Source organism: Varroa jacobsoni, unplaced genomic scaffold (assembly GCF_002532875.2).
Source record: "Varroa jacobsoni isolate VJ856 unplaced genomic scaffold, vjacob_1.0 scaffold_1081, whole genome shotgun sequence".
NCBI classification, from domain to species: domain Eukaryota; kingdom Metazoa; phylum Arthropoda; class Arachnida; order Mesostigmata; family Varroidae; genus Varroa; species Varroa jacobsoni.
In genome coordinates this window covers 141,001-150,338 of record NW_019213983.1, presented here as the reverse complement: position 1 = coordinate 150,338, position 9,338 = coordinate 141,001, and the positions used below count along the sequence as shown (strand labels likewise).

General features: G+C 37.9%; 1 protein-coding gene and 1 long non-coding RNA gene across 6 annotated transcripts in view; one reads left to right on the top strand and one right to left on the bottom strand.

Annotated features, from left to right (window-relative positions):
- The window catches only part of LOC111266435 (uncharacterized), an 11,847-nt gene extending 2,740 nt beyond the window's left edge, over positions 1-9,107 (bottom strand). The window contains exon 1 of the long non-coding RNA XR_002684098.2: positions 9,005-9,107. This is a non-coding gene — a long non-coding RNA (uncharacterized LOC111266435). The remainder of the gene's footprint in view (positions 1-9,004) is intronic.
- LOC111266428 (5'-AMP-activated protein kinase subunit gamma-1) overlaps positions 1-9,338 on the top strand; it is a 63,813-nt gene that overhangs the window by 7,523 nt on the left and 46,952 nt on the right. For 4 of the 5 annotated variants that reach the window (XM_022843905.2, XM_022843900.2, XM_022843903.2 and 1 more), the window contains exon 2: positions 9,041-9,162. In XM_022843905.2, coding sequence (XP_022699640.1) covers positions 9,041-9,162 — 122 coding nt within the window. Of the gene's footprint in view, positions 1-9,040; positions 9,230-9,338 lie in introns of those variants that run through there. The other variant, XM_086970888.1, reaches the window with a different exon arrangement.

The window sequence follows — 9,338 nt, the reverse complement described above, 5'->3', positions numbered from 1 at the left end:
ATATATCTCTTTAAACGGTCGATTCGGGTGCTCAGGTTTTTTTTATTATACCTTTTTTTGCTTAATTAAATCGATGACGTGTAAATCATGCTTTTTATGATCTATAGTGTCTATAATCATTATTTTATAGACAAAAGTTCATGTCTGTCAACATTTTGTACCATGGATTACCATTCCGATTGCCGTGGATGCTGAGACAGGTGGGCGGTGTAACATTGCCTAACGAAGATTATGCCTAATGTAATCTTCGTTTGGCTGGTGAAACGTTACCTCATATTTACAACAAAGCATAATATAATGAGCTTAATAATAACGCGATAAAAATAATTATTGAAGCACCTTAATTCACTTATCAAGAACATTTACGATGTCTCAAATTCCAGAAGTGGATAACTTATTAGCTTTCTATCTAGATAGGTAAATTATGATGAAAAACTTGCCACATTAGTTAGCTACACAGCATGGTATCCTGGCCTTTCGACATGCGCCTAAAAAGAAACACCATGATACCAAGAAGTACACCGTTATAAGATTTTCAATACAATCATTTTGAGCAAATCTGCAATTTTTCCTTCTATCAGTATCTCGGTTACCCTGAAAACTGTATTTTTACATTTACTTACTAGTCATCTCCTTGCGATGACGTCAAAACTACAACTCTGTCCAACAAGCTGTCTTATAGGAAGACATTTCAATCTGAAAGACCTATTGGGTTATGGAAGAAAAAATATAGGCCTAAGAAATGCCACTACTGTTTGAAATTTTCAAGTACACGTCATCAAATATCTCTTAATGTCGTCTCTTGGTGAAAACGGATTTCCATTTTTATAGACCTGTACGTAGAGTACTGCACGGGGAATCCTTCCTCTGAGTAAGTAGTATTGTTTAGTCAGTGTACTCGGCTGAATAAATACTGCTTCGAACGCCCTGCGACTTGTTAGCTGTAGGATCTGATATTCACTCTCTGACAAGCTCTGGATAAATATTCCCCGTAACAGTGAATCGTTTGAGTCCACGACTGTCGGACTTAAATGAGATTTTATACTTCAAAAGATGCAAACGTGTCAAGCATTTAACGTCTTTTTCAAATTATCGGTGATTCCGAAATTCGCTCGGCAAACACTGCTATGGCCATTGAACTTTAGCATCAGTCTGCGAACATTAATTAGGCATATGCGTCATGTTTTTTTGAGGATATACATTTTTCTCCTGAGTTTATACCTGAATGTCATCCACGTTTCCTCTACTTCTAGGATTTTACATTGATTTATCTTTAAAATATACCATATTTTTAGGGAAAAGCCAAAATAACACTAACTACGAAAAAAATGCATTTCAGTGACTTTGTAATGACTTGGTCCGCCTATATAAATTAAATCATACAGAAAATCCAAAGGTGTATGTAAAAAAACTGCGATAATTTTACTATCTACTACTATATCTTATGCTACCCTGTTGTTTGAGAGAGAGGGAGAGGGAGAGGTTTGATCGATTATGCGTAAAAGAAAATTAGGCAGCTGCAATAAGCACTCAGTCCTAGAGATGAAGGAATACAGCGAACTAATGTCGACACTTGAAAAAACTTGCTACAACAGGCGGTGGTAGTGGGAACTTGGTGAGCATTTATGATCTCACCTAATCATACGGAATGCTAGTTCTTAAACGCGATGGAACCATTTTCTACGAGAAAAGAGCCTTTCGCAGTTAGACTTTGCCTGTTTAATCACTATTCCTATTGTTGCGTTTCTGCGTAGATGTTTATATCGACGCATTTTACTAGATATTTTAAGAAATGACGCCTTTCGAAAACCAGCAATATTAGTCGCCCATTTTAGCATCTACCCAGCCGTCTGAAGTACGACTAGCTAAATGTTGTCATTTCTGACATCTAACTATCTATCTAAAATAAACCAAACCTAGACTGGGTCGCATTAACGGACATTTTTCGTTAAAAACAACGGTCTTCAGGCCTCTTAACAAGGTCATATAATATAATTGTTTATAGTAAATTAAATTAGGCTTATATTAAGCTTGAGTATGATTATCCCTGTAGGCAATGGGGAGTAAAAAAGAATATGTATATGTATGTAGTAAATATAGACCATAATTTTGATGAAAGGTCGTACAATATATATGTAAGAACCGCAACAAAGGTAAAATAAGTTACAATATTGATCATGGGTGCAGGTTACATCTAGGTTGACGATCATTAGACAAGTACTGCTAAAATAATTGAACAATCGTGCTGAACGTAAAACTTGTAGTTGTTGCATGCACCCAGTTCGCTTTAGATTTTTCCAACTGAATTTTAGTTGTTACTTTTTCTGTACTGAATCACCTCAAATCTGAAGCGTAAGTGATTGTTACGACGATCATCCAGAAGAAGGCCCACGGCATAACTAGACTTATTTAGGCTCTCCGCTAGAACTCGGAGCGAATTGGCTTACATTAATTACTGCAGAGGGTGAGCCAGCTGTATATATGTACTGTTTCTTTCCATCGATAGTCGGAATGGCGGACTTATCTAACAATATACCTCAATAACGTTGATCGACAGCAAGCCACCCGGTACATTAAAATATTTCGAAATATCACATGTTTATACTACTGATTTGTGATTTTAGATATCTATAAAGTAGCCTCAGCTGAAAAGCATCTGCGAATTCCTGCAAGGGCCGTTTGGATTGCCACGAGAAACACTCGTGCACATACAAGGTAAGTGTACTCCATTCTGTACAAGTCAATTTGAATTAGTATCATCGCGGGGTGGACAGAATTAGAGGGCGGGAAATCGCTAGGTCGTTTGTTTCAATTCACAAAAGGTCAGCGATTCATATATGCCTATATACTTTGTTGTGTTAAAAACAAGCTCTATCTGTGTATGTTACTTTACTGTTGATTTTTGAAAAACATAAAACGTGACTGAAAGCTTGAAATACGCTTATTTACCCTTGCTGGTCTAGTTGCAAACAGGGTGCTTTGTGCATGCAATTCCACCTTCACATTCAGACAATACATAGGGACCTCGAATTTCCACCTGGTTCGTACCGTACGAAATCGTCATATATGTAGATAGATGTTTGTATGCTCCTATAAGGTAGCGACGAATAGACAGAGCGTATGTTGTTACTAACACAAAAACAGTGTAATGTTAGCAATTGAGCAACTAAACAAATGTAATCTTCCCCTATCATTTACATAAGTACTAATTACACAAGGCTCGCAAAGGGCAACGCAAACTGATATTGCCGCATGAGGGCACCACATTGAATACTGCTACAGTTTGTGCTAAATTTCTTCTTTCTCAAGGATGTATATGTATGCAGGGGTAAGTTTACATTTTAAGACCGTAATTGTCAACCTGTGCCAAGGTACCTCATCGGCATAATGCGTGACGTACGGAGTCCGGAAAATGGCCATTTTACCATCATTTTCCTTTTTAGTCCTTCTGAGTTTAGACTGGATTGATTTATAGTTGTGTTCGATTCCTGTTGCTTGTCCTGAATTTACAAGTGAAGATGGAAATCGATCAGTTGCTTATTTCGTCTATATATACACCTATGATATATAAAGCGGAAAGCCTCTGGATATGTTGAGACCAGGTATATAATAAATACTGTGTACATCGAAAAGCTTCATATACAGTTTACGGATTGAACGCATTAGAATTAAATTTTTGAAATTTTTAGCTAGTAAATTTGCCGTTATTACTTTGTTTTTTTTTTTTTTCATTTATATACAATTAGAATTAAAGTTCCAAAAATTACAAAATTACCACCATTCTGTTCGGGACACTATTGATAACTTATTCACAAACTTCGTCAAACATTTCATTAAGGTGGCGTGATTCATGATTTCGTGCAATTTTGCCAATTAATTGTGCCGCCTAATTTGAATGTAATTTTATCGCTGTAAACTATCTTGTTTTAAGTACTGTGCATTTTGTATTGACTGTTCTTTTAGCTAGGTGGCTTTAGAGTTATGTATCTATCCCGATGATATGAGCTGCGTGAATCTTAACCTAAGATAGAGCTTCTTGAAATATCTGCAAAAAAAAAATGACGGTATTATGCAGTTATATTGTGACGAAGACAAATGCTGCTTAGGCCCGTGCAGAAATGTCTGCTATTTATAGTCAGTATGGACTATGGGAAGAAAAACGGCCCAAAGATGGTTCTATTGCTTTCGTTTATGAAATTTCGATATCTAAAATCTTCTAATGGTCGAACAATTACGGCAAAAGAGTTCGTAAAATTATTGCGAGAGTTGAACAAGATGGCACCTTGAAGAACTAGACAACCATCACCAAACAGTTTTAACCATTTCCGGGAAGCTGGCCACAGAAAAGCTCGATGTTTGGGTGCGACACGAGTTAAAATAGGAGAATTTGTTTTAGTGTATTTCCATTGGCAAAACTCAACAGCCACATAGAGAAATCAAACAATTTTTAGAGCCGTTGGTCACAGGTGATAAAAAAAAGAATAAATACCGAAATAATCTGCAAATCAAAAAGAAATAGTATTTTTCAATTTCTGACAAAGCTCAAGCTGACGCCAAAGAAGGCGATGCTATTTAGTGGAACCGAAAGGAAATCGAGCGTGAGTTGATTCCCCTTAATAAAACGATTAATTTTCCGCTTTAAGCAAGTAATCAGATTACAGCGAGCCATTAAAAAACCCTTTGAAATTAGTGAACAGAGAATAGGAAATGTCGTCTTCCGCTATAGTAAAGCCATATCACATACATCTTTAGCTACCTTTTTAGCAGATTCTACTTCCAGCACTTTTACCAATCCTAAAAGGCAACGACCATCTCAAATCCCACCGACGTCGTGATGCGGAATTGCCAGTGAAAGCGTCTGCTATAAACTTTTCTCGTATAGGCTGGCACGGATGTTAAACGTGTCTTTGGAGAGTAAGTGCGATACCCAAGGGGCAATACGAGTTGAGAAAAAAGCATTTAACTGAAAGGGCGTCCTACTATCTTATATCAAGCCAATTTTGGCTATATATACACTGAGTGATTGTAGACCCTAAAGCTGCCTTCAACTTCGCCTCAAGGGGTTTCTTCTGAAGCATTCTCGCCGATACCGGTATTTCTATGAACGTGCGTAACGTAATATTGTGATACTTCAAAGTACCATATCAGAGTTACGATCGATGATGGGTTTTCGGAGCTGCCGGTGATAATTTATGCTACCTTCTTCTTTCGATCTTGCTTAAGAGGAGCTTTCCGACAAGATATGTGGACCTAAAAACTTAATGAAGGTTCTTCTTTACGCAGACTATTTTGCCGTTTCGGAATCGGAGCTGTAATTAAACCAAAACCGAGGCAATGAAATCCAGAAAAGGAGCTGCGGCCCTGTCATACGCTATATACCTCCGGTCGGCCTCTGACGTATGTTAATCGATTCACGTATCCTGATTACTAATCTCGTATAGCGGCCGAAATTTCTCTAAGAATATTGCAAAGAGTTGCAAGCTTCGTCCTCAATACTTAGCTTCCAGCAGTTGGCCCTCTGAATCGCTTTGCGACTCCTCGACCTCAAGGTTGTGCCATTTGCCGCATACAGGATAGGCTTCTTCCTGGGATGATCTCACAGTAAATAACTTCGAGCCTTGGAATCGAACGAAAGTTTTATTTCTAAAAAGAGCCTTAGGATTGTGTCGGACAACTTGTAACAGGCTCACCTGCCTTTTGGCGGCAACGTTACTATTCGTCGAAGATCTCGGTCGAAGTTTCAAACTGTCGCAAAAACAAGCGGTGAATTGGGTTAAAAAGCTTGCGGAGGCCGATCCCGAAATCGCTATAAATATGATTTTTCAAGCGGTTAGAATGCTACCTGACAAAGAAAAATAAATAGTTTTGCTTGATGTTTAGCTACTGGGAAAAATTTTAAAAACTTGGGTAGAAATTTTAATAAAACCACCATATGGCCTGAATATCGTAGCATCAGAGAGTCATCTGTTACTTATACATACACTCTAGAAGAAGCGCTCCGTGAAGCACTCGACTTAACGGGACTTACATATAGATCGAAAGGCCTTTTGGAATACACTAGGCACCGTTAACGTTGATGGTGCAGTTCTTAGAGCTGTATGGTGACTTAAATGTGGGCGAAAATTGCTCTACATTGACTAAAGAAAGCCTTGTTTATGGCACATAGCGTTCTAGTGATTTGACTTGTCAAAGCATGTAGAACTGTCACCATGGAGGCACTTTTGTGCTTGCTAATGTACTATTCTGCACTTCTAACGACAAAAAGAAACGATATATGAAACAATATGAGTTGATCGAACAGCAACGATGCGGAAATGGCAATAGAAATTATTGAAATCAAGAACGTCAGATATTCCGAGGAGCTGGACGAAGTCCTCCATATCAGACTTGCAGGTCTGGTAAGTCAATAACCATGGCGACCTCGTTTATTACATCACGCAAGTATAAGGCTTAACACGGTCAGTACACAACCTTCATGGTAAACGTAACGAAAATGTAGCATGCCATATGCGTGTTATAAACGTCAGGTGGATCATATAACGGTGCATGGAATTAGATTAAAAACTTTAGATCATAATTAAAAACGTTGATCATATCGATAGATCTACAAAGGGGTTAGATAAATTAACGACCCCTTTCAGGAGCGTTACACGCAAGCAAGAAGAACTTGAAAGAACAAGAAGGAGACTTCAAGAAGAAAGACGTCAAGACGTACACGATGCGAGAGAAGAGTAAAGGGATAGAAGTAACTTCCTCCCTTCCTGTCTTTGAGGAATACAAATTAATCCATACCTCAACTAAATAAACACATAGTTAAACCTGGTAGTAATTGATTTTAAGGGTGAAAATAATCACACAGGTTGTTGCAAAAAATGATGCACTGCTTAATGGGTCCTAAGTCTCTGATTGTTTTTTTTCTCAGAGCGTAATTAATCAGAGATAATGAGCAAAGGATTATGTTTTCGAGACTAAGAATGTATCTGAAAATGCAATCACAAGTACAAAAAAAATAGAGAAACTACAAAGACACTATAGCAGGGAGTGAAAAGCAGATCCTATGCCACTTATAACTAATTGGTGTTCTTATACAACGGAAGACCAGAAAACTTAACGCTTAAAGCTTTACCAGAAAAAAAGGAATTTTTAGGAAGTTAATAATTAAGTCACGAGCTCGGCGTCAGCAGCTAAAGGGTACATTGCATATTATCAGCCATTTACAATAGTTAGGGAAAGCGGAGTTCAGTTATCAACTTGTACACTTTATAAGGCTCTGAGGCTAAATTTGGAAATAAACAACTCTGCCACGGCCGCGGTAACTAAAAAACTTTATCGACAGCATGTCTACCAACTGCCAATTATAGTTTGAAGGAATCAACCATTTGTATTTTTCTAACTGCCCGCTTTTAGTTTTCATATATTTTGAATATAGAAGAAAAAGTTTATTTTAGCTAACAAGCTATGTGGCTTCTTGCTTATAATCCGATAAGTGATTGCAATAGTACCTGTAAGAGGATTCTGTAGGAAGGATTTGTTTAGAAGAAGCACTACTATTGACGGGTATCCTCCAACAAGCGTCATTTTCCGTTTCCAAAACCGGGAGACATTCAAAATTCAGGCACCGCGAATTCTATTCAAAATAGGCTCCTTTCAAAGAGTTGAAACAATATGGAACTATTGCTATTGAAATTTAAGCGATTGTATCACAGGCGAGTGGATACATAATGGCGACGTATACAACAGTTCTTGCATTGACCTAGCCGGGCGGTTGATAGTTGTCATGGACTTGACTTCTGCTGCTGCTGCTTCAACAACAACAACAACAACAGCAAAAGTAGATATGCTTCAGTAAATTACTCTTCTATTGTTCATCTACTGTGGATCATTAAAGACATGAAATGGATTTTCTAAAAATAGATAGACAAAAGCAATTGACTGAGGCATGTGCGTCTGACAACGTACGACAAAACGGCCTTATGCTGAGGTGATACAGTCAAACAAAGCAGAGTATTTTGGGTGGGGCCAAAGATCAAATAGTTTTGTGAAATACTTGTCATTTGTTCTGATCAACATATACGGACCTCGCAAATATATCAAATAGCTTGTACCGTCGTTTTGAAGTAATAAACACTCCAGATATTTGTTTTACATATACTGACTCTGGTTAGATATTCAAGATTCAACAAAAAAAAAAACGAGAGTGGTGGATTTTTTACCCTGCCTGCTTGTTGTAAATTATGTATATCTATGTAGAATTGTTTTTCCGTTGCTCAGACCGACAATGCGGGCGTCTATGGATGAGATTTGATTGAATATGCGCATAAAAATGCATACATGTCGAAGAACGATAAATAAATGGTGCAAGGGTTTACTCATATATTGCTTGCGAGGCCCCTATCGAGATCGGGCACCGAGAACAGCAGCGCATTTATTTTTCTTACACGTATTAACCCTGATATAATTTTCATATATGATTGTTGTTAACGAAATCCTCGGAAGTGATTTTGGGGCGACCTATCCTTCTGCCAAATATTGAAGTATTCCTTATTGCAAAAAAAGAAAATTTTTGAAAGTGAGCATATTTTAGCTTATAGCTTTAAACTTTATCCGGTTATATATTCACATGCGAGACAAATGTCGATCTCTTTGCGCAGCCATAAGAAACAATCCGGGTTGACAAAATATATTTAATGACTATTAAAGATGTACACAGCACTGAATCACCCATAATTTTTTAATCCCATTGCCAAAATGTGTCTTTTATTCCTATGTAGGGAGGTAAAACGCAAATTTACTTATCTTTTGCTCATTTCACTCATAGCATCCATCTCCAATTCATACGTCTTCATCTATACCTCATCCATGCACTACAGGTCAATCCTACATTCTTAATTAAAAAGCTTATTGACCTGATGTAACGTTTTGTGTCACATTCTGGCGGCCCGCGCACTTTTACACCTCAACTGTAACCTTATATCACACAGATTTACGAAGTAAAAGTAGTTACCTTAGAGGAAACTATTTGTTTTGTGTCCGCTTACAGGTGTTAAAAGTGATTTCGGTTCGACGAGAAAAGTAATGGCCACCTCAGCAGACGCGGCATATTTTCGCTATCTTCACGGCGTTCACGCTGACGTTACAGGCAAAACGTCAACAGTTGCCGAGGTTTGTAAAAGCTGCGCTGCAGTAACCATTTGCTTTAGACCGGTTTGCGCGCTAAAAACTAACTAAGGTAATAATTGGATCCGTTTCATTCGTATCTCTATTCGATAATGGCGGTTCTAGTAGAGGGGACGTGATAGGCGAAATAAAGAAACATACTAACAGCCAAAGGCTTACCT